This window comes from Hippoglossus stenolepis, chromosome 20, assembly GCF_022539355.2.
Source record: "Hippoglossus stenolepis isolate QCI-W04-F060 chromosome 20, HSTE1.2, whole genome shotgun sequence".
NCBI classification, from domain to species: domain Eukaryota; kingdom Metazoa; phylum Chordata; class Actinopteri; order Pleuronectiformes; family Pleuronectidae; genus Hippoglossus; species Hippoglossus stenolepis.
The window spans coordinates 5,574,405-5,598,216 of NC_061502.1; the positions used below are offsets into that span (position 1 = coordinate 5,574,405).

The 23,812-nt window shown below is 41.4% G+C and overlaps 1 protein-coding gene and 1 long non-coding RNA gene across 4 annotated transcripts in view; one reads left to right on the forward strand and one right to left on the reverse strand.

Moving 5' to 3' along the window:
* Window positions 1-4,324: 4,324 nt before the first annotated feature.
* On the reverse strand, window positions 4,325-6,229 carry LOC118099636. The gene is made up of 3 exons (XR_004694320.2): window positions 6,058-6,229; window positions 5,416-5,967; window positions 4,325-4,719 (listed from the first exon to the last, which is right to left on the reverse strand). It is a non-coding gene; the product is annotated as an uncharacterized LOC118099636 (long non-coding RNA).
* The window catches only part of brms1lb (BRMS1 like transcriptional repressor b), a 29,068-nt gene continuing 10,943 nt past the window's right edge, over window positions 5,688-23,812 (forward strand). The window contains exons 1-10 of one of the 3 annotated variants that reach the window (XM_047338130.1): window positions 5,688-5,823; window positions 5,978-6,068; window positions 7,042-7,169; window positions 7,889-7,968; window positions 8,462-8,558; window positions 9,468-9,557; window positions 9,688-9,752; window positions 9,848-9,887; window positions 10,176-10,305; window positions 12,370-12,520. In XM_047338130.1, the coding sequence (XP_047194086.1) occupies window positions 5,688-5,823; window positions 5,978-6,068; window positions 7,042-7,169; window positions 7,889-7,968; window positions 8,462-8,558; window positions 9,468-9,557; window positions 9,688-9,752; window positions 9,848-9,887; window positions 10,176-10,305; window positions 12,370-12,487 (975 nt within the window). In that variant the 3' untranslated portion in view covers window positions 12,488-12,520. Of the gene's footprint in view, window positions 5,824-5,977; window positions 6,069-7,041; window positions 7,170-7,888; window positions 7,969-8,461; window positions 8,559-9,467; window positions 9,558-9,687; window positions 9,753-9,847; window positions 9,888-10,175; window positions 10,306-12,369; window positions 14,657-23,812 lie in introns of those variants that run through there. The other 2 variants (XM_047338129.1, XM_035144335.2) reach the window with 2 other exon arrangements.

The window sequence follows — 23,812 nt, forward strand, 5'->3', positions numbered from 1 at the left end:
TTGTTTTGTAAAAGTATCATGGTTAGCCACTCTAATAATAATAGAAATAATTAACAATAACTGCTACAAACATTTTATGTTAGAGTAATGGATGCCTACATTTGGTGCTTTAGGTTAGCATGAGGTAAAATACCGTTGAATTAGAAGTCAGGGGAAAAGGAGGGGGTGACGTCGAATAAACTACTAATACTGAAATTGCATCATGCATGGCTAATTTGTGAAAGTGAGACGCAAACGTAATTTCTGGACAGAATGTTTACACCTAAAGGAATAGTTTGACATTTTGGAAGCTGCGCTTTTTCACTTTCATGCTGAGACATGAGAAGAGCGACACCTCTATCATGTCTGGAGGGTGGTGGTGGTGGTGGGGGCACAGTGATTTTAGCACACTTAAAGCTTTGTAATTAAAAATGGTCATTTATTTAGTACACAAACAGAGATACATGATAATTAGTGAGCTATAGAGGTGTAGTTACACATATTTTTAACATTGGACACAGTAGGGTTTCTCCTCGCTTCCTGTTTTGAGGTTAAGTTACAGTAATAACGTGTGACTCTGGTTCCATAACTAGGGTACATACCATAGTCAGCATGTAAAAATGGATATGACGAGAAAAGTGAAGCCAGTGTTTCAATCGTGTTCATTTTTGCTGTAAGTTTGGTTTTAATTAGTCATTTGATGAACTGGGGTCAAATGTGCAAGATGGCAGCATTCATAGGAGAAAGAGGAGAGAGTCATCCATCTTTATGTGCACTATATGGTACAGGCACATGTGTTCCTCATCCGTATTTGTTTGTGTACAAATTAATCAAAAGTAATGTGATATGTTTATCGTGACATTTTACTGCAATTTACTTCGCACAGAGCCAGGTTTGGTCTTTATGCTAAATTAAGCAAATAGCCTCTTAGCTCTGGCTCCAAAATTAACATACAGAGATAATGGCGTCATCATTTTATCCAATTCCTGGTAGGAAATCCACCTCCTGTTTCAGGAGGAAGCTGATGCTCCATTATTACAGTAATCACTCAGTGGACCTTTACCCTGACACTCATCCATGGCTCGTGTGGGCCCAGTGACACAGCACTTCTAGGCCCAGTTTACACAAACGACACCCACGCCATGTTTTCACAGTGCGTGGCTTTGTGTAAAGAGGAGTATTTTAGTATGACAACCTCACACATGGCTGTTCTCCACGTCTTGTATTGAATAATGGGTGGGCATGTTTGCTGTTTAATGACATGAGTCAGATTGTTTCTTTGTTAGAGACACCTCATCACAACCGTGCTTTATGAAAAGATCTTGTGTAACCTTCATGTGCTATGATATGATTTTAATAGCTGAAGATAGTCCAAGATTATTAATCAACCCCATTAGGTGAATCACAAAAAGAACAAGGAAGATCTATTCACACCTGTAAAATAAGAACGGTTCCCTTTCGTAATGTCATCTAATGGTCATGATGGTTTGAATAGTGGGAAAGTTGAGTTTCTACCTGTTTTACTGACTGAAGACATCAGAGACTCACTGATTGAAACTTTCAAACTGAGGTGAACGTCTCTGAGATGCTCCCCTCTGTCGAGTCAGTTTCGCGCTGAATGCGCAAATGCATAATTTTTCGGGGAAGCGTGGGTGTTTTTCGCAGAAGGGGTAATACCTTTATTTCCCTCCCCAGGCATTCCCACGGTGATAAGCACACAGACACACACCGACACAGACACATACAAAGGGGTTAATATGAACTGCTGTCCTACTGCCCTACTGCCAGCAGCCATCTCCCAAGACCCTAGTGTCCCGGTCAGGTTCAGAATTGTTGTCTTACAGCAGCATTAAAACACATTATAGGCTCAGTTCAATAGATCTATAAAAAAAAAGTGGTGTCTAGCCATGCAGACATTTTGAGTTTTATTGGCAAGTTTTATTAGATATTTGATATTCGTCTCAGAGATTTAGATGAAATTTAGTTTCGGACATGAATACCACTCTCAGTTCAACATAAATGATAAATGGTCTGTATTTATATCGCGCTTTTCTCATCTTGATGACCACTCACGCCTGCTGCTTTGTTCATGAGTGAAAGAGAAAGTCAGGATCCTGATCCATGTCTGGCAATGGCTATACAGTGCATCTCTGTGCAGCACTCTCTCTTTCACACATCTCTCACGCACTGCCAGTACAGCAGTCGTGGACGACCCGCTCTACCTCCCGAGCCACAGCCGCCCGACATGAAGACCCCAAAGGGACAAAGAATGTGAAGAAAGCAAAAGATTGAGGTTTATTGTCATCACCATGAGGTTGCCAACACGATCATCAGAGTGTAGGACTGAGCTCAGCCAAGAAAAGACTCCAGCATGATACAATTTGGGGTTTTATACAGATTACACAAACTCAGTATAACATGTTACTTAGTGAGCGTTAGAGGTGCTGGTAGGTGGATTTGCTTTGGAGTGAGCAACATCAGCTGTTTCTTTTTTAATTTTAAGTTAATTATTATATCTGTTGGCTCTATCGCTTCATATTTACCATACAGACATGAGAGTGGAATCAGTCTTCCCACCTAACCTGTGCTTAGAGGGCAAATAAGAGCGTTCCTCAATCTGGAATTTCCTTTCAAGCTAACCTTAAAGCGCTTATATGCATCTAAGGACCTCGCTTTAAAGACAATTATGTATTGATGAGCCTTAAAGGCTGGGAGATGTCAGGCTGTGCATACCTGCATGTGAAATCAAGGGCTCTGTGATGCAAAAGTGAAATGGGTTTAAACACGATCATGAAAATTTCAGCGTGATTTTAGAGTGGTAAGCAGAATGCTAATGTTGGGGATTTACAAAAAGGCCTTGCTTGGCTCAAATTCAAATACTTGCCGCTGCATATTGAACAAGCAGGAGATGTAGGAGTGATTTGATGAACTTTAAACAAAGTAAGATAAAAGCATTACAGAGACACACTTCAAGTTGTTTAATTGTAATTTAGATGACAAGCCTTCCCCTGTATCTTCATCTGTTATTGTAACGTTTAGTCAATAATATGACCATCAGGTTTTATAGGGAACGATAGATCAACTCAATTCTTAGAACTCTCAAATGAGCTCACCAGATGAGACTGAAAGCAGAGGCCTAAAATCATATCAGAGGGGGGAAGACTTGGAGACACAGTCTGTGCTAGCAAGTGTGGTTTGAGGTCATAGATTTACATTGATTACATGTCAGAGCGCTGACTGTCATGCGAGTGTTCATGCAGTTAAAACAAGGCAAATGATATTGTACCAAGAAATGTATCTGGGCTGCAGAGACTTCAGCTACAAGTAATGAGAGAATGTGCAGTAAACCATAAACTGTGGTTCTCTGTTTGGATTACTTCTCATTCCTCAGTCTCTCCATCAGCCCTTCGTGCGCAGCTTTATTGATTGTCCATTGTGTCAGCTCGTCTCCGCTCTGGACCGCGTGAGACAAAGAGAAAAAGTTTAATATTATGAAATAAACCACAAAAACAGCTCAGATTTTCTGCCATAGCACAACGTACTGCACCCTGAACTGAAATTAGACCGGCAAAGTTTCCTGACACACTTACAGAAGCGTGCTACACACCACGGAAACAGTGATGCTACAAGACAAACCACAAATCAACTGAGCACAATCTCTCAGTTTAATATCCTCATGTGCAGTTTTGCATTTGTGTGAGGTTGGAGGGGCCCCTCTGTTTGTTCTGTCAACCTATGACTCACAAAATAAAAAATGAAAGAATTAAAGTAGTTCATGCTTCATGCTCACCTTATTCTTTACAGATACATAACTCAAATAGTGATATATATAGTTATTCAAATTCAGGCTCATAATTTATGTTCTTTTTTAAATCACGTTCCTTTGATTATTCTAAAATCTCTATTTTATTTAATAATGACTCTGAACTCTTCCTGTTTCAATAGCAGCGCAGGTCATACTCTTCAGGAATATTTTACTTTTTTAACACACATACTGTTTGCCCTCCCGTCAAATGTCTTTATCGCCATCCTGAGGTCAAAGCATGAATTGCAGATCTTAGGATAGAAGGTCCTTCTCCTTGTCAGTGGGATAAAATGCACTAGAACATGTACACTGCCAACCACAACACAATGATTTTGTGCCATATAGTGTTTTGTTTGTCATCCGGCTGGTAGACAACACCACGGCTCACACCTCCACCCACTGCTCAGTCTGTCCATCACTGTCACCCAGGTGAGTGAGAGATGAGCAGCAGGCTGTCACAGCTCTGGCCCCCCAGGGTGCTGGAATGATCTTCCACTCAGGTATCAGAGGCCCTCCAGCACCTTTGTACCAGATCCCCTGCAGCTGTGCTGGGTAGAATCTCTGTAAGGGTTCTCCTGTCTGCCTCCAAGTAGCCTCACTGAGACTGACACTGACAACACGCAATGAAAATGTTTGAGTCCCACAGGAATAAGAGTTTCTCAAAAACAATGGCAGTCAATATTAGATTATTGCAAACAACCAAGAGGGGAAAAAACATGGAACATAACTAGAATGGCAGTGGACTGCATACCACCGGGATTTTTATTTGGATCAGCATCCAATTGCACACATTCATAGATATAAGTTACATGTTTGATTTTATTATCAAAATCCATAAATTATTCTCTGAGGAATTAATAGTGTTGAGAAATACCCCATCTAACAACGCTAATGAAGGTGAAGAAAATGTATTTGATCCGCTCCCCAATCAAGATCTGCAACAAAATTTCATGGAAATCAGTTGAGTTAGTTTTTGCATAATCCTGCTCACTAATAAACAAACAAACACGGATGACAACAGAACCACCTTGGCCTAGGTAATAATAATAAAATAAAACTTTTATAATCATTTTTACAATTAGGTCAATATTCTTTAATCACAACTGCTTTTTTTTCATTGTGTTATTCTTAATTACTTACAATTACATGTACTTATTGGGAAAGGGGGCTTTTAACTGTATTTCAGGAGGTTTCATTGTTATTATTATTTTTATTATTAAATTTTTTATTATTATTAATACATTATTTGATATATTGACTTAAATTAAAATGTATTCAGAATTGGACAACATTTTTTCTTTATTATTGGGAGGGGGCCTTTTAATTTATTTCAGTGGGTTTATTATTATTATATTATTGACAATAATAATAATAATAATAATAATGTGTTTTATTTATTTAATTAATTTTAAAATTAACCTTAACTATATTTAAATAAATAACTATTATTCATTTCATTTATTATTATTTTAAATGAATTTAATTTACTATCAGTGGTTTCATATAATTTATTTCAAGGGTCTAATACATGTGTAAGCTAAGCCAGTGTAATGAACTGTACAGAGTAAATTAACATTATGTACATGAAGCGTGGTAAAAACAGTGAAAAGTACATCATTATATTTAAATACCTGCTCATACAGTAGCTGTCGGGTTTTGCTGAAAGTTTAACAAACTACAAATCCCTGAAACCCTCCAGTGACCCTTATCAGCTTCTGATTGGACAAACTCAGTAAAGCCTCCTCTCATTGGTCGGCGGTGGCCATGTTTGCACTTCCAGCTGGTGTAGATGCGGGCTAGCTAACCGGTTAGCTGTCTGGGCCATATTTCTCTTTTTCACCGTGGGCTAACATCAACGAACAGCGGCGCCAGCCCGTCAACACCGGCTCTTCTGTCCGCCGCCATGCCGGTTCACATTCGGGAGAAGAAAGAAAGTAACCACGAGGAGATGGAGGTGGACTACCCGGAGCAGGACGGCAGCAGCACGGACGAGGAGGACACAGTGAGCTCCTCCGTGTCCGAAGATGGAGACAGCTCCGGTAGGAAAACAACAACAACAGGCCTCAATAAACACCAACACGCAGTTACAATGTTACACTGGTTGTGCTGTTGAAAATGACCTGACATGCTGACCAGGGAGTGCAGGTGGTGCAGTGTTGTTGACGAGGAGCTGTCATGTCCTCCTGTAAACAGAGATGGATGATGAGGACTGTGAGAGGAGGAGGATGGAGTGTCTGGATGAGATGACCACGCTGGAGAAACAGTTCACTGACCTGAAGGAGCAGTAAGTTCCTCCACATGCTGTCCCCATTAACACCTGGAACTGTCCGTCCTGAACTCACAACATACACAAATGCATCTCTTACTGTGGCGTGGAGCAGACTCTGACCTGCTGCTCATCTGTGTACGGTGGCCGAGAGAGATCAACGCACTGCAAATTAAGAAAACCACTTCATCAGTTTGACCATTCCGATGGAAATGTTTCCAGGGGACCCAAAAAGGTGATGAACCTGGCTGTAGTTCAATGCTTTGTAAAGTTATTGAAGTCTGCTACTTGTCAGTGGGGATGGAACTTCATAAAGCATTGAACCACAGCCAGGTTCATCACTTTTTTTGGTCCCCTGGAAACACTTCAGTTTTCGCTATTTGCAGCGTGTTTCCGTATTTGCATGTGTTGTGACTTTTTGCAGTGCATGTTGTTTCTTCTATTTGCATGTGTTTTCTTTCTTGGCAGTGCCTTGCGCTCTCGGCCAACGTACATATGACTGCTTTAGGTCCTCTTCCACAAGTATTCTTCAGATCAATCCTTATCATCACCACGATGACATTAAAAACAAAGATTTGTGTAAGTTCGAAGTGATATTTGAAATAGTCTTTTGCTTTTAAAATGTCAAACTCGCCTGTTGTACTTGATGGTCACAGCGTTCCGTTCCTCAGAAGTGAGCAGAGGTGGCAAAAGTACTCACATTCTTTACTCAAGTAGAAGTACAGATAATTGTGTTAAAAAGGACTCAGGTAAAAGTAGAAGTACTGATTCAGCCTCTTTTCTCAAGTAAAAGCATAAAAGTACAGGCTCTGAAAAGTACTCAAAGATAAAAAGTACTCAAGAAAAAATAAAAAGTACCATTTCTACCAGCTCCCCACTGCTGCTGGACTCAGTAATGTCACAATAATAATAATCAAGTTCAAGCTCTTGAATTGCTCTGTGTGTTGCTGCTGTGTTGTTATTATTATTATTATAATTTTTTGCTGCTTAGGTTGTACAAGGAGCGTCTGAGCCAGGTGGACATCAAGCTGCAGGAGGTAATGGCTGGCTGTGCCCAAGAGTACCTGGAGCCTTTAGCCAACCTGCAGGAGAACATGCAGATCAGGACTAAAGTGGCTGGTGAGTCCAAACTCGTACTCGGACATGAACTTTGACGGAAAAATCGGTCCGGACATTTTCTGGACTTTGCCTTTCACATTTGAAGAACGCAGCAGGAGATTGTCCGACATGTTCACGACAGCAGGAAAATGTCGATCACATACGGGCGAGGAATGGAGCATGCAGGAGGCCGGACATGACGTATAAAGTCTGCCATTGAAAACACATGTATTTGTTTACAGCACATCGACACTGGCGTTGGCCCTCATAACCAAAAGCTCTCCGAACTCATTGCCTTTCCAAGTTGATGTCTTCTTCTGTATCTTCTATGTGTATGACACCTTTTTTAAATTTTGAGATATTTGTATTCTTCCAGTTTCATGTCTACAGCGTGTTAGAATGTCATCAACACGTCCACTCGCTTGCTGCAAATTTTCAGGAAATTCTCAAATGGGCTCACTCGGCTCACTTTTTGTAAAAGTAAAAATTTACAAAATGGCTGGAGCAACTGACTGCACATCTGCGTGCTCACATACAGCCCCTCTGTAGAAGTTTCTGGAAAATTTCTGGACTTAGGAAGCAGAACAGGATTTAACACCTGATTAAATGTCAGTGTTTGATTTGAATATTTAACTCCATTTGTCTCTGTGCAAATTAAAGACTATAGTTGTTTGAATTAAACCGAATTGTTCTTTCCTGTCGGTTGCCTCGGATTGATTTCCCATCATTGTGTGTTGCAGGGATCTACAGGGAGCTGTGTTTGGATTCGGTGAAGAATAAGTACGAGTGTGAGATCCAGGCAGCCTGCCAACACTGGGAGGTGAGAGGCCAACGGTAGAGCCAGTGAGGCACCTCTTTAAAAATAGATTTTATTCAACAGACGATTACCTGAACAAAGCAGGAAATCCACTGTAGTTTTGGACGTTTGGGTTTTTGCCTCATCTGAGGCCTGTACTACGAAGCAGGATTTACGGTTATTAGGGGAACTTCAGGTTTACGTCAGGGTTTTCAGTCGAAGCTTGTTCACTTCTTATCGGGGTAAATCAACCATGGTAACTTTTGGCTAACCTGCTCCAGAGGAGGTTAAGATGGAGATAAGAGAGCAATCAGTATAAATGATCCGCCCATCAATTCCATTGAATCATGACATCACTGTTCTTAGAGGATCCTGTGAGAGTGGATTGTTGAACTTGCTTCGTAGTACAGGCCCCTGCACTGCCTGGATTAGATTCAACCCCGTTCCTGCTCCTGCTTCTGGAGTGGTGTGATGTGATGACCTCTCTGTCTCTGCTGACTTTCTTTCTGTCTTCCAGAGTGAGAAACTGCTGCTGTTTGACACTGTGCAAAGTGAACTGGAGGAAAAGATAAGAAGATTGGAAGAGGACAGACACAGTATTGATATTACCTCAGGTACCAGCCAGCGCTTCAACACAAACCATTGTTGTTTTGATCCATCCAAGTCAGTAACATGCCAAAATCTATCAGAATGGGTTTTTTTTTAGAGAGAGATTCTAAAGTTTCTGACTCAGGGCAGCCACCTTCTATGACACAAATAGTGTTTGGTTATATAAAGAAACAGAGAAAAGAATTACTTGCATTCATTTTGCAGCATTTGGTAAATATTTGTTAATTTTATTGAACAATAAGTAAAGCAGGTAATTTATCTCTATTGGGAGCCGCCACTTGACAAACCAATGGCTTAATTGTTTATTGTTACTACTAACAGACTTTACAGGGTACAACTGTATGCATTCAGGAGAGTGCATTACTGCACCAAGGCCCAACAGTCCTCTTAGATGCAATCAAAAAACATTTCAGATAATAAAACCATTATCTCCATTGCCCAAGAAAAAAGACACATTTAATTGAAGCCTACTTCCCTTTGAAACTGCATTTAAATCTGCTAACGCTGGGTTTTTATTTGGACACACTCCTGAATGTTCCAAGATCCATGAATTAGTCTCTGGGAAATTGGGGAAAATGCCCAAAAATCTCTTAACACGCAATGTTGAAAAGAAGTTATAAAGAACTAGATCCACACCAAAAGTTAATAGTCTTTCTTGGCCCATTTCTCATCCTTCCATCAAGTTTCATGGAAATCCTGCTGAAAAACAAACTGACAGGGGTGAACACAACCTTCTTACACAGAAGTAAGAATGAGGAATCAGTGAATAAACATTGCGTATTTGATCAAGAAAATGTTAACTGACAACAAGTGAAGTTTGCACATAATAACTATAAAACTTAATAATATATTAAAGCAAATATCCAAACAGAAGAAGTGACACAGAGACATAATCTACTCTCTTTCTTTTCCAGAGTTGTGGAACGATGGATTACACTCACGGAAAAACAAGAAAAAGGACCCGTTCTGCCCTGTCAAGAAGAAGAAGCCTGTTGTAGTTTCTGATATCCTTTTCCCCTTTGGTCTGTCCTTGTCTTGTTCCACTTACATTTCACTGCAGCAGTTCACTGTCGCGCTTGTTAGAGACAGATGTTTTCCGCCACTCCTCAGAGTTTCCCTTAACTTCTCCTTTACGGCCTTATATCGTTTACATGCTGCAAGATCTGGATATTCTTGAAGACTGGACTGCAATAAGAAAGGTACTGTTATTATAATGGACAAACTAGTCAGCTGGTTAATGCATCTGTGTTGATGTTAAGTGCAGATGTTAGGTGTCTGTTTCCTCCACCCGCAGGCAATGGCATCACTGGGGCCACACAGGGTGAAGGTGGATGGTAAGAGTTACTCCTCTTCCTTGGTTACAGTCAATAGGTGGCTGAGTGCAGCGATCGACCCACAGTTACACATGAGGGGTTCATTCAGTACTGAAAGTGCTCAAGTTCATTGATGAGGAGACGAATGTTGCCTTTGTTCCTCTCCTTGTCCTCTATTTTTTTTTTTGTTTTGTTTAGATTTTGTACTGTATTTCTTTTAACCTTACCTCACCCTTAGTCCCTTCTTCCCTTCCTTGTCTCACTGTCTCATCCTCATCAAATTTTATCCGTCTCTTTTTCCTCCTCCAGTTCCTGCAGTGAAGCCTGAAAGGCATCACCATGTAGCGCGCTCCGAGGACGGTCGACTTTTCTATGACAACCAGTGGTATTGCAGGGGACAGGCCATCTGCATCAACAGGAAGGACGAGTACCCGACAAGGTGTGTGTGTGGGAGGAGGGTTTATTTAGGAATAGATTGCTCTATGTAAAACTGAGAGAGAGTGAGGATTTTGGTTACAGCATGAGAAAGTTAGAAAGTTGAACAACATCATCTGCAACTTTGTGTTTATGACTACTGGAATAGATTGCTCTATGTAAAACTGAGAGAGAGTGAGGATTTTGGTTACAGCATGAGAAAGTTAGAAAGTTGAACAACATCATCTGCAACTTTGTGTTTATGACTACACTAATGCAGATATTTTGCAAAACAAACTATTTCCTCTGCATTTCGCCTCTCGTCCACACAAACAGCGTTTTAAGTTACAGGTTTCATTTAACAACGGAGGAAAAGATATCCATTTAAATAAATATCTACAACTGCTTTGACAAGGCCTGCGGAGCAGTTGTGGTCACATGGTGGATTTGTTCAGCAATGGAGATGATCATAGATGATTTAACCAAACGCCATGATAGCGTTAACAGGAAAGATTGTGATTCCACCCACTGCTCCATGTGTCCTGTCCTGTGCGTAGTCAAGACAGGATGCACACTGAATAGATGGGAATTGATGTCACAGCACAACTCTGACACCCCTCCATACCACTGAGTGGAAAAACAAATGCAACAGAAGGATGTTATGGGGGGGTAGAGCTGCGATACAGGGGCCAGTCAGTGGTCTGAGAGTAAAACTTAAAACCTGAAACATAAACATATATTAATATAAACTATATTCCTAAAACATACTAATTGGTGACAAGTACCTGAATAACCTTAATAAACCCAGCTGAACTCCTTTGGGAGATAATAACTTTAACTTGTATTTATTTAAAAGGGACAGTGTTCATTAATTAATATGAGCACAATGGTTCATATAAATGTACCAGAGTTAGTCTCAGTTTCCTCTACAGTCCCAGACATGTTGACGTTAAAAAGAGAACAAACAACAGACAAACGGACAATAAACTTACTCGAATAGAAGGAATCTAATGCTACAAGCACTAAAGCTGTCCTGCAGGCTCACCTCAATAAAACACTTTATTTCGTTTTCTACTTTAATTTGTCACCAGCCTCTGTGTGTGTGTGTGTGTGTGTGTGTGTGTGTGTAACGTCACCCCAGGGAAGTGCCAGTTTCACTAAAACAAGCCTTAAGACATCTAGTTCCAAGAAGTCATCTGAGGTTCATGACTTTAAACACTATTCACGCACAAAGACACAAACATGTACACACATTCATTTTGTCCGATTTGTTAATGTGTACGCATGGTTGATTTTTTAATAGCTCGCAGTCACTGGGACAAGTCTCATCTCCACCCCCATAGTTATCTGTAAATGGATGTAGACATAGCTTTGGATATGATAATATAAACACAGAGACACAATATGAATAAAAATGAGAATGGCTTTCAGTAGAGTGCACACCTCTTCCCCAACAGCCCTCTTTTGAAACCACATTTGAATTTACTAGATTCAGATTTTTGTTTGAATCCGCACCTAATTTCACATCCTCATAAATATCAATCCCCTACACGTGTCTTTATTTCTGTTTTGATTTTGTTTGTCATCAAGATCCATGAATTATTCTCTGAGAAATCAATGAAAATGTCTGAACCGCACTTTCTCATAATGTTCATGAAAGTGAGTAAAACTATTCCAGGATCCAGACTGTTAAAAATCTAACGCCCCTTGGCTGGGGTAACGAGGTCATAATGCATAATGCACTGATCAAAGATTTATCGTGTCCTGTCTTGTGTGTGTTTTCTGTTCTGTCACATCTTAAAGTTTTATTTGTCAGCCTGATCCAAAATCATGAGGTTTGTAGAAACATATAGATTATATTCTGCGTTTCACTTTGAGATCCACATGCTTCGTAAGGTCACCGCAGCAACAGTCTGCAAAACAAATGCTGCCATTTTAGTTAAGAAATGCACAAGGGCACTTTCTGACGGTTTTCCACACTGTGAGAAGTGGCCATCAACTTCTGCTTACTGAGACAGTCTCATGCAAACTGTGAGGATTGTGGTTTGGTTTGTCGCACTAACGTCGTGCTGTTCTGTGTGTCATGCAGCGCCATCATCACCACAATCAACAATGACGAGGTGTGGTTCAAACGGCTGGATGGCACCAAGTCAAAGCTGTACATCTCCCAGCTGCAGAAAGGCAAATACACTATCAAGCACTCCTAAAACCACAGTGACACACACACACACACACACACAGTACAAAGACCATCATCTCTGCCATGTTTCTCTGCCTCGTTTCCATGTTGTATCTTTCTACATGCTTGCCATATGTACAGTGCACACATACATACGAAAAACATTTAACTCAAAACCCTGAAGAGTTCACACAGACACACAGACCCATTCAACAAAACAAGAAACAAACAAGTATCAACTGACCCTTTTTCAGAAAGTGGTCTTCTCTGTAAATATGTATATGTATGTTGATATTATTGACAAGGCCACAAAGTGTCATTCTCCTTTGGATCGGAGATTAATGCAAAGTGCTGCTAAAAAAAATAAAAAATAAGACACCATGGGAGAAGAGCAGGAGCGAACTGTGAAGCTCAGTCGCGTGCCTTTCTGAGACGAGACGATGCCTCGACTGATTTAAAAAAAGTTCTGAACTCTCAATGCAGTGTGAAGCCTTACTCTGTAGTGTGTTAGCACCAGGAGGACTGAAGCGGGTTCAATGAATGAACCCTGATCCAGGTGAGGATGCTGTAAGACTTGAATTTCATGCTCCACAGAGCCTAATAAATCTGTATTAAGATCCCCAGGGACTGCAGTGTGATACAGTGTTTGATTTAGTAAAGGAAAATAAGTGTCAATATGGAGATGGATTGACTGATTAATCAGTTTTGAGTAGATGATTATATTGTGAACATAATGAGATGAAACTGCTCTTCAAGAACACCCTCTGGGGTTTGTTGAAACCCACTTGGGGATCCTCTGTACTAAATGATCTCTTGATGTGTTGAAGATTCTGTGTAATTTTAACAGCACCACATTTTTTAACGTTCAAATCAAGGCCAGTTCATGAACTAAGCCAAACCTGACAGTTTGAAAAGAAGCCTGAACATGCAGAAATGGGAAGTTCCCTGTATATAGAGACTACAGTATTGTATGTTTACTCTGTTTCTTCCCTCTAACTCCTATTGTATTGCCATGTGTCTAATAGTGCCTAGAAAAAAACATTTAAAAGAGACTTTCATACTGGAAAATGCGGCTATTGTGGCTCCTATCAAGTGACGATGGCTAAGTTGATGGGATGCCAGAATTTTTCTTTCAAGGAGACATACATTTTCTCATATTCATGTGCATAATTTGAATTGGTGTTATTACTTGATAAGGTGTACATGCTCAAATGTTCAGAAAACACATCATTGTCCTCATAATGTCAATTTCTGCTCCGATTGGCCAGCTGGTCCACTCTTTTGTTACTGGTCCACCGTTTCCAGAGCATGTGGGAAGTGTTGGCCTCTGCTCTTACTTTGCCTTGTTTCGTAAGGGGGCCTGCCAGACTAACAGCTCGCCGTGTATTATGCAAATTCTTCTGAAGTATCGTCCGGACCACTGACAGGGTGCTACAGGATTATCAGGAGCAGTGTATTCTGTGGAGGAAAGTAAAACTGAGCACGATGTGTCACCTTTAAGGAGGAGGACTAAAAAAGTCCAACTCAAAAGGCTTGGGTTTCATTTTTGGGGCCCAGAACAAAATCAGATTTGTAATTTATGGTGCCATTTTTCATATTCTTTGTTTTTATCTAGTCTGTTTGTTTCCGCTTTGAATAAAACAGCAGAGAGGATCATTTATTAAGCACTGCAGCATAAATGTTACATCTGTAAAACATCTAAAAAAATATTTCCTGTTCCCTGCCCTCTCCTCTCGTCTTTGTTCCCTCCTCTGTTGTCACTTCTCTTTCCCTATTCCCCTTTGCCTTGTTCTTTGTTGTAAGTATAAGTGTTCCTCAGTTTCTGATGTATCAGCAGTACAAAGAGAAAGAAGGTGAAAGGACTTTATTTTTGTGCGTACAGTCCGTCCAATGTAAATTACATTTGGTTAAATGATGGGGATGTTGCGTTGTGTGTCGTCTCTGTTGTGCTTTATACTTTCAGCATTGCATACAATACATAATTCAAAGTATTAGCTCGGAGCAGTATTGTACAGAACCATAAACAAAGAAACAATATTTGTGATAAACTTAATGTGGAATCCACTCTGTTGAACTTTTGTTGTTTTATTGCTTCTTTGTTTTTATGCACCATGGTTCTTTTTCAACAGTAGAGGTAAAAAGAAAACTTTGACATTGTGCCAATGCATCTACAGCTGATTAAAGATTTTGTTTGTAATATATTTTGAAGAGTCCTACCTGCACACAAACATTTCATAAGAGTTCATTTGAGTAGAATTGTTTTTCCACTGTTATTTTAAGACTTCCTGTCTGCTTTTCCAGCAAGAAAAGTGGCTCTGCATTTAGGTGATTACAGTATCAACCTGCACTGCTCAGCTTGAGTCACGCTAATTTCCTTCTCTTTGACTTAAGAGCCTTTTGGATTTGGCCTCGCATGCACAAAAAGGCCCAGATAAAATCTTATATAATACTCCAGTGTACAAAGGCAGAAAAGTCCCTGACAGTGCTCAACCCAAAGTCACCCCAGCGGTTTTCTGGACACCGGCTACACTCCTCTGTGACGAAAAAAAAAAAAGTGGCTTATTTGGGAGAAAAATGCTGAGCTGGTTCTATTTGATAATGGCTCTTTGGTCTGCTGCGCTGTTCAACGCTTGAGTCACTGATTTCTGCCAGAGGGCCACTCACTAGATTAACACCACACACTAATATCGATCCAGGATCTGAGCTGATGTACCTTTTTCTTCCCCCAACTGTCCGCGTGCCCTCGGGCCTGTGCTGACGCCTCGTGCAGGACGTTTGCGACCTTTGATTGATCTATTGGGACTATTGAGAAGGGATCAATTGAAAGACTAATTAGTCACATTTCTCCTTTAGATAGAGCTTCATTACCCAAAGTGATGTTTCAAATACATATCATTTCATATAATTTAACACATTCACACCAGGTCAACACCTTGATGTTTATTAAAGTGTGTATCATAAACTCCCGCAATATGAATGGCCCAACAAGCCCTCCTTTCACTTCCCCACTGCACTTCCTCTTTTCTGGCCACAAGGTGTCAGTGGAGCTCCACAGTGGAGCCTCTGCACTAGATGGGAGGGGGGGGGAGTCTATGAATCTGGGGCACCCTGCTACTGAAGCCTTCCAGCTGATGAGAGCGAGAGAGAGAGGATGAAGGCACAGTTTGATCACAGCTTGCTGGCCACGTCTGCTACCGCAACAGAGAGGGAGAGAGAGGAGGAGGAAAATCCCCATCACCGCGTCAAAGGCGACAGCGGTAGCGAGCAAGCAACAGGGCTGTCTGTCTCTGTACGTGCCATGCAGCATCCCCCCAGAGCTCTCTTTGATCCGCTTCTTACGCTCCTGTGAGCGTGCACATGAATACATGTATGAACATGGTCAGAATTGGACATAACATGTAGATGCAGACACATAGGAGCAAAGGAAGGTGGGGGGGGTCCTTGTTTGTTTTCTCTCTGTCTGTATTTGCGAGGATGCTGGGTTGAATGTGGTGCTCACCCTGAGGTTCTAGAGGGTTCTGGGGAGCTGCTACTGTGACGAGTCAGGTCCTGATGGATGAGAGAAACTAGCCATCTTCAGCTCCATCTATACTTAATGAGTAACCAGAACTGGAGGGTCATTGGGACGTGTTTACTGCAACACTGGGGCTAATTAGACCGTGAAAGTGTCACACTGTGCTAAATTACTTATATCCCTGCCCCTCTGTGTGATGTACATGTGTGTACATTGCTACGCATGCAGAGTGAGGCTGTGTGCGTAGATCTCTCTGTGCATGCGTGCATGTGCCGTGTGCCAGTGCTGTGCGTGGGTGTGTACCTTTGCTGATTGTGTAAGAGAATGTTAAATGTATAAATCTATAGGTTAACATCAAAGGGATGAGGCACGCAGCTCATCGTCAGGATCTATGAGAAGAGAGGGATGTACAGAGCGAGTTTGATTCAAATGGACAGTGCTGTCTGGTGACACCTCTCTAAGTGTGTCAGGGACAATGGCCTAGAATTCAGCACTCAGGGTATAGCCGCTTCTTCATCTTATCCTATCTAGACTCTTCTTACATCAAGTTTCTGCTTCTCGAAAGATAAGCTCAAATTGTCTTGCACCCTGGAAACACGCTACTTTCCAGTGTGCAAGACAAATCAAGCTCTGGAAAGTAAGTTTAGATTTTGGTCTTTTGTATAAGCAACATTTTGAAGACCTTTTTAAATACCATTCATTTTAAAAGATGGATCTCTGAAAGTACTAGATGGTTACCTCTGACTAAATGGTTTCACATTGAACAAAGCAGTGGCAAAACAACCAGTGCTAATAAAATGCTTTTAGTTTTTGAATATTATACATGTTATCCATAAATGTCAAATCAATTATACCCACAAGGTGACAAATGGCTCGCGATGGAAAAATGGCAAATTCCATTTGAATACAACACTGCAATAACATATGATTAATAATAAAAATGAATAGTGCATATCACCAGATCACCAAAGGGTCTGTCTTCTCAGGCATTGCTGTTTGTAAAATACGATGTACAGTGTTTTTTTAATAATTTCATTTTTTATCTGATCCACAGATTCAGTGTTTATCAGAGGTCCAAAGAATTATCTTATTTGATAATTGTTAAACCCTTTTTTCAGTAATGGGCAGTATTTGATGATTTCACTGGACAGATTTTAGGACAGTTTTTAGTAGGATCGTCTGAGTTTTCTGCTCCTGTGGATGAATCAGACCTTTTCCTGGTTTTATTGCTCCCCTGTGAGTCTGTCACAGTACATAACAATCATGGTCTCCAACTGCAGCTTACTAGAATAACACAAGTTAACTTGTGGACTGATGCCATGGCACAGCATGATGATGCATTGCCACTGGGTCTTGGCATCTGCGACTTACTTCTGATCTCCGACCTGTGACATGATACATAAAGGCTACTTTCTGCAAGGCGAATGAAGGATGGAACAGCAGCTGCCAATATCTTTTTTTGTGATCAATTTATCCATCGCAGATATCAACCTGGCATATTTTATCATTCCCCAAACAGCAGGGCAGATATTTGTCTCAGCCAAGAAACTGCCTGTTATTCGATAGAAGGTGGGTGAGATGAATGGCCTCGATGAATGGGGTTGCTACAAGCATCTCAGGTCCGGTGGGTCATGTTTCACGACAGCCATGGAATAGTGAAGTCCTCATAGATATCCTGACAGTCCTTTCAATGACCCAAAGGCCCTCCCAGCCGAGAAGATGGCTACTGTGGTCTCATTCCAAAGAACTCAGCATAACAGAGCAGTGAAAGCCTTGATTGGCATTACCTTAAAGTAGAACACCCACTCCCTCTCATCCACTCTTTAGCTGTCAGAGCATCCGAAAGAACTACCTGTCAACCTCTTCGAGTATGAAATGCTGAGGTGTCCCAGCTAATGTGCGTTTAAATTCCCAACACTTGTGTAAGCCTCTCAAGGCTTTGATCTGGAGACAAAGAGGGTAGAACTCTTTATTTCTGTCTCCAATGCAAAATGGCTCGCCAGCACAATGTTAGTAGATGGAGTTGACCCAGAGGCCCATTCTGTTCTGTTCCCCATATCCTGTCTGCCACACCCTCCTGTCCAGGTGTTCACATCACTGATCTCTTCTTGTCGTGGGGTTTGGAGATAGTTGATCTTTAACCACCTTCTGCTGAATTTGGCTGAGACAGCTGCATTCTATGGTACACTCCTCTCCCCCTCAGTGAAAATTGCTAGTTTATACCCATTGGGCAGGCTCAGTTAAAGCTGTTATCCATAATGACAGCATTGCTGCATACTCTGACAACAGCTAAAAGGGCGAATAAGCCATACAACCCAAACTACATGCTGAGTTGAGGGAACGTGAGAGATGCTATTTTCAGACAGCACCTTCTGCTTTAGCCAATGAATATAAAAAGTTTGCCAGGGTGCAGGGGGCCCAGTTTCAGTGCGTTGCATCCTCGAGGGACAGAGACGTTGAAAAAGTGCATCATCTGTGCCCTGTGTGAGTTTTGGCATGATATGCACTCTGCAGCACGTTATCCACTCTGTGGACAGTGTTGCTGGTAAACCCCCTTAGGCTCAGCCATTGGTTGTGCAAGGGTATCTTTGAAGGATCCCCTTGGCTGTCTGTGCACACTCAAGGAGTAAGATGGCAGCTTTGCTAAGTGGAACATCTATTGATGTCTGCATGTTAGCAGCACTGTTGAGGTCCTGCATGTTTTCAGGTTTAAATGCAGTGTGATTGACATGTGGGCTGCTGCCAGCAACAGCTCTGTCCTTGCTGTATCATAGCTCTGTCTCGGTCTCCAGCATCTGCTGCAGCAAAGGCGGAACACTGCTCAGTGAACAGTTGGAGCAGCCGTATTACTCAGAGAGGAGCCATGTATCCTCTTGCACTTTCACAAAGTAGCCTGGTTGGCAGCTGGTGAGTGCCACTTGCCTACATGCAAAATTTAAATGCAGGACCAAGATGACAAGTGGCCAGGCTGTTGGAGCCTGGTAATAGCGACAATGCTCATATGGAACATGTGTTATAACGTGTATCAGTCATTAGCATTCGTAATAAAAACGGTTGAGTAAATGTAACAGGCTAAGGACTGTGTAATAAAAAGATTAAACTGCAAATGTTTGAGAAGAATCTGCAAGCTGTTGCACTGCTATTGATGACAAATGTTGTTTATCTCTTTTAGCTCCAACCTTCTCCTTCATATAAAACTTAAAAAAAAAACACCTGAACCTACTTTGAGATGTTTTTCCAGTCCTGACAATTGATTTCAGGTGTTATAAATCTTTTTGACTTGATAGCTTGAAACTAAGCAGCTCCAACAGGCTGGCGGGCCTGTATCTGTCAGGTTTATTTAGCCGACCGGGGTGGTATCACCTTCCACCTCCACACCCACTGTCCCCAGACACCATACAGTGTCTCCTCATTATGTCAGGTCTGATATGCAAAGTAGTCCTGGGAATGACTGTAGCATTAGCAGAGAGACAGGGGCACTGTTTTTGTGTACGTGCATGAGAGGGTGTGTGTTTGTGTCTGGATGGGTTCCCCAGCCAGTGGCAAGACAGTTGCTATGATTTTACAGAGAGAGGGTATCACGTTCAGCGTCATCTTCCCAAACAGATAAACACACACATCTTATCCGCCTCTTGCAGGCGCAGCCTCAGAGCAGGCCCAATATGGAAATGTAGTCAAATGGCCAACTGGCATGAGCAACAGGATAGGAGACTACAGACTTGGTAGTCAGGGAGATTCTCCTGCCTCATAGTTTAGTCATAGGCTTCCTGTCTTTCAGGAGGGATGTTGCTTTTTGTTTACTGTAAAAGCCTGTGTACAAAATGCAGGCATATATACACATTTTACTTGAACGTACACTGGAAAGTGTGTCAGCTGTATTAACTGCATTGTGTACGTGCACATCAGCGTGTGTGTGTGTGTCTGTAAGCTGGATGCAGAATCAGTGGACTGAGAAACAGAAAGCTCACCCAGCCATTTGGCTGCAGTCCTAATTGGCTGTGCGCTGTTGACAGGATGCTGACAGAGCAAATCGCATAGACAGGTACTCTGTTTCTCTCTGTTTTCATCTTCTGGGTTTGTGAAATTATTTCCTCAGAGGAATTCCCTGCTCTACTCATTTTCAGGCACAAAAAAATGTAAGTGGTGCCCTCTGACAAGTTACAAAGCTTGTTGTTTTTCCAGTGTTTGAATAGAGAAAAAAGGGGAATGTGGAGTCTGGAGATACGCAAGCTTTAATGAGACTGCTCTGTGCTGCTTATCGGGCCTTGGTGGTTTACTGTTGACTGGTGACCTGCCTGGCCTCTGAGTGTGTGCCTGTGTGTGGACAAACACATGCACTCGCACCTGCAGATTTTTATAGCTATAAATGAGCATTCACACAAAACGTGCTCGGATTCTGTTCATGTTTAAACATGTAAGGGTGTGTCCATGCATTCATGCACCGCTGCAAAGCGCTCTACAGCTTTGCACAAAAAACGGAGAGAGGAACATCCTGGGTAGAGAAAATCAAGAGTACAGTTCATCATAATGGCAAAGTTGACTCTGCAGGGAACACATGCACAAACACATACAGGGCTTTTGATGGACAGCAGAAAGCAGTGGGGTGTGAGTAAAAGAGGGGGAGGGGACGTTAGCAGCATTTCAAACGAACCATGTCTAAAGGACGGGAAAGATTGCTGCCTCCGGGTGCTTTTACCCAACACTTTACTTTGATGGATCACAATGATATCACTTAATGCACTTCTTTCTCTCGCTGCCGCTCATTCACAAGTACATTTACTCAATCCGGTGTCCCTTCAGGTGTGTTTTCACATTGTTTACACTTTATGTGAAGTTATGTCACACACTGTATGCCTTCGAGAGGTGAAGCGCTGCTCTACTCAGTCAGCCATGTTGTCAAAGAATAACAGAATCATCATGGCCATCAGTCTAGACTCAAGGATAAAGGAGATGTCGCTTTTTGCCATCAGGCCCCCTGGGTTATGAAAAACCTTGGCTTAGAAATCTAAGTCAGCTTCATTTATGTATTTGTTGTATTTTGCCCACGTTTCCTCTTGCTTCCCAGAGTGTAACATTTTTAGAGTGTGAGATTTTAGTAAATACATTAACACACTATTTGGTGGCAAGTTAGATCAAGAACATTGACACCAAACTCATGTCTGTCCATTTTGATATAAAGCTACAGCTACAATATCATTCTACAGCCAGTTAGCTTAGCATGGCAGTATCCACGCTGTCAGCAGAATGTGTAACGGGACAAACTCTTTAAATTGGTTGAATAAATATAGTTTAATTATTGATTTTTATTTCCTGACATTTTTAAATTCGGAGGACAACTCCGAGGCACCAAAGTGTCATGTTTTCGCTTCAGTTTTGTAATTACTTATACAGTGCTATAAAAACGGTGTGAATGATATCGATTGATTACTCAGACTGACTTGTGATTGGTCAAGCTTGTGTATTGGCAGGACCTCATTACTGCAGCTCCACTCCACAACCATGACTGCACAGACTCTGGCTCCTAATAATGTCTCCGGTGCAAGATGGCAGCTTTCGTATCTGGGGTATTTTGGCTTCATTTGTAGATAGTGGGAGGAAGTGGAAACACATCGTCCATCTTCATATGCTGTCCATGGTTAGCATGCTGATGTTAGCATTTAGCTCAAAGCGCTGCTGTGCCTAAGTGCAGCTTCACAGAGCTGCTAGTATGGCTGGAGACATTTATTCGTTAATAATTAATTTACAACAAGATCAATAGATAATTTGTAATATCTAATGGATCATTAACATTACTGTTTATTTTGGCCCTTAAGACCAAGTTTATCATGCCTATTACCTACAGTATATGCTGTTGGGCTGAGCACTGGGAGGGAAAAGGACAAGAATCCTAGATCAGTGGATGATCCCACGTTTCAAAGTACAGTCTCTGCCCCCCTTCTCTGTGTTGACGTGGTTTAATGCGAGTTCCTCTCTTTCTTCATGATGTAGCGTTGCTCTCTCTCTCTTTCATTCTTTCACTTTTTAATCCTGAACCTCTCTTTCTATTATGTTTTTTATGACTTAGAAATTAACAGCCATAATGAGGTGCAGCTCAATGATTAAGATATTTTATCTCTCTGTCTGTCTTTCTGTCTTTCCGAGACTTTGAGGGCTCAGGGTCTCCCAATTTTAATAAAGCTCTTCCATTGGAACTGTTAGTACTAACTGATCATGACATCCACGATCCTTTGCTTTTTCTTCTCTTTAAAGATGGTTTGTGTTTTTCACTGGTATGTGTAGCAACCTTCAGTGTGGCATCTTCCCTTTTTATCCAACCTTTGGGGTGTGTAATGGCATGGAAGAAAATATAAAGTAAAGCAAGTGACATTAAATGTGTGTTGTTGTGCATTGTTGTTGTTGTCAGTCAGCAGGGTTTTATATTCCCTCACCACTGAATTCCCACTGAACATCTGGGGCTTAACAGCAGTTTGCAATGAAGAAGTCATCACAGTGAATTTCTTCCCTCTGAGAATTTATTATCCCCCCCGGCATATAAGACAGTGGGATATAGTGATCAGTATGTCTGTTCCTAATTCCTTCATCCATGTAATAATTGGTTTCAGAACCATACATTTTTTTAATGAAACCTCACAATTTTGTTAATCCTGTAGTGAAATGGGGCCTTCTGACATTTTGGGGTTGCCCTCCATCTCCTGGTAACGCTTGTTTTAGCAGTCGCCCATTTGGAATACAGTTGCTCATCCACCATCTTGCAAATCTTCCATTGGTGTTGACCATAGTCTGCCTTAGATGTGACAATGCTTCTGAACGTCTGGCCGAAGAATGCTCATCACTGTTTCCTGAAGGTGGTGTTATCAAGGTGGTTGTTCTGCTTGATAAATATTCACTTTACTTTCTGTTAAGAAGAAGGAAATGTAATAAAGACACACCCATGAGAAATATTTGGCTTTGTTGATTTAAAAATGATTTGCGGTTAATCAGATATCAAAGTAGATCATTATTTATAAATTGTCACCATGATCACCACTTTGGTCCAGACTGAAATATCTGGAAAAACTACAGGATAGATTGGCACTAAACTTGGTAGAAAGACAACTCTAAGAACTAGTGCCCCCATCAGCTTTGACATTGTTTTATGAAAGACACCTGAAAACACAATGACATCTGCATCAACCTCAGCCGTAACCTGTTTGGTGCTCAACTGTTAGCAACTATAATGATAAACTGCTGCCCGAAAAGTACAGCTTCACAAAGTATCTTGCAAGGATCAGACTGACTCTAAATCGGGCCTGTTCAGACAATAACAAGTGGATAGTGGGAAGTTATTCTTATTTTAACACCTGGCATTAAAATGTGTCCTGAGTGTGTCTCTCGTGACCTTTTGTCACAGGTTTCTTCCTCGTTCCGTATGCAAATAAACAAGTACATCATTTGTATTTGCAAAGATAAAATGATGTTGTCTTTAACCAGTCTGAGTGTACAGATATGTCCAATGGTGTCAGTATTGATATTGTGGCTGTGGCCCCAAACTGATCAATGTATTTACACTGAGACATGTAAAAATCCTTTCAGTTCATACTGAAACTGTTGCAGGTCAGAGGATGTCAGCTGAGTAGGCGCTCCTTCATATGTGGCCCAGGACGTGTTTGGGTACACATAGAAAAATGCGTCTTAGACCATCTCCTAATGTGCTCTCTCAGGACACAGGACCCATTTGGGTGCGTTCAGACCTTAACTTACCACTGACTATCTGTGTTCCGATCACTCAGGAGGTCTATGTCTTGTTAGGTAATAGTTGCACATTAATCAACTATAAGTCCAAAGTAGTTCTCACAGAGG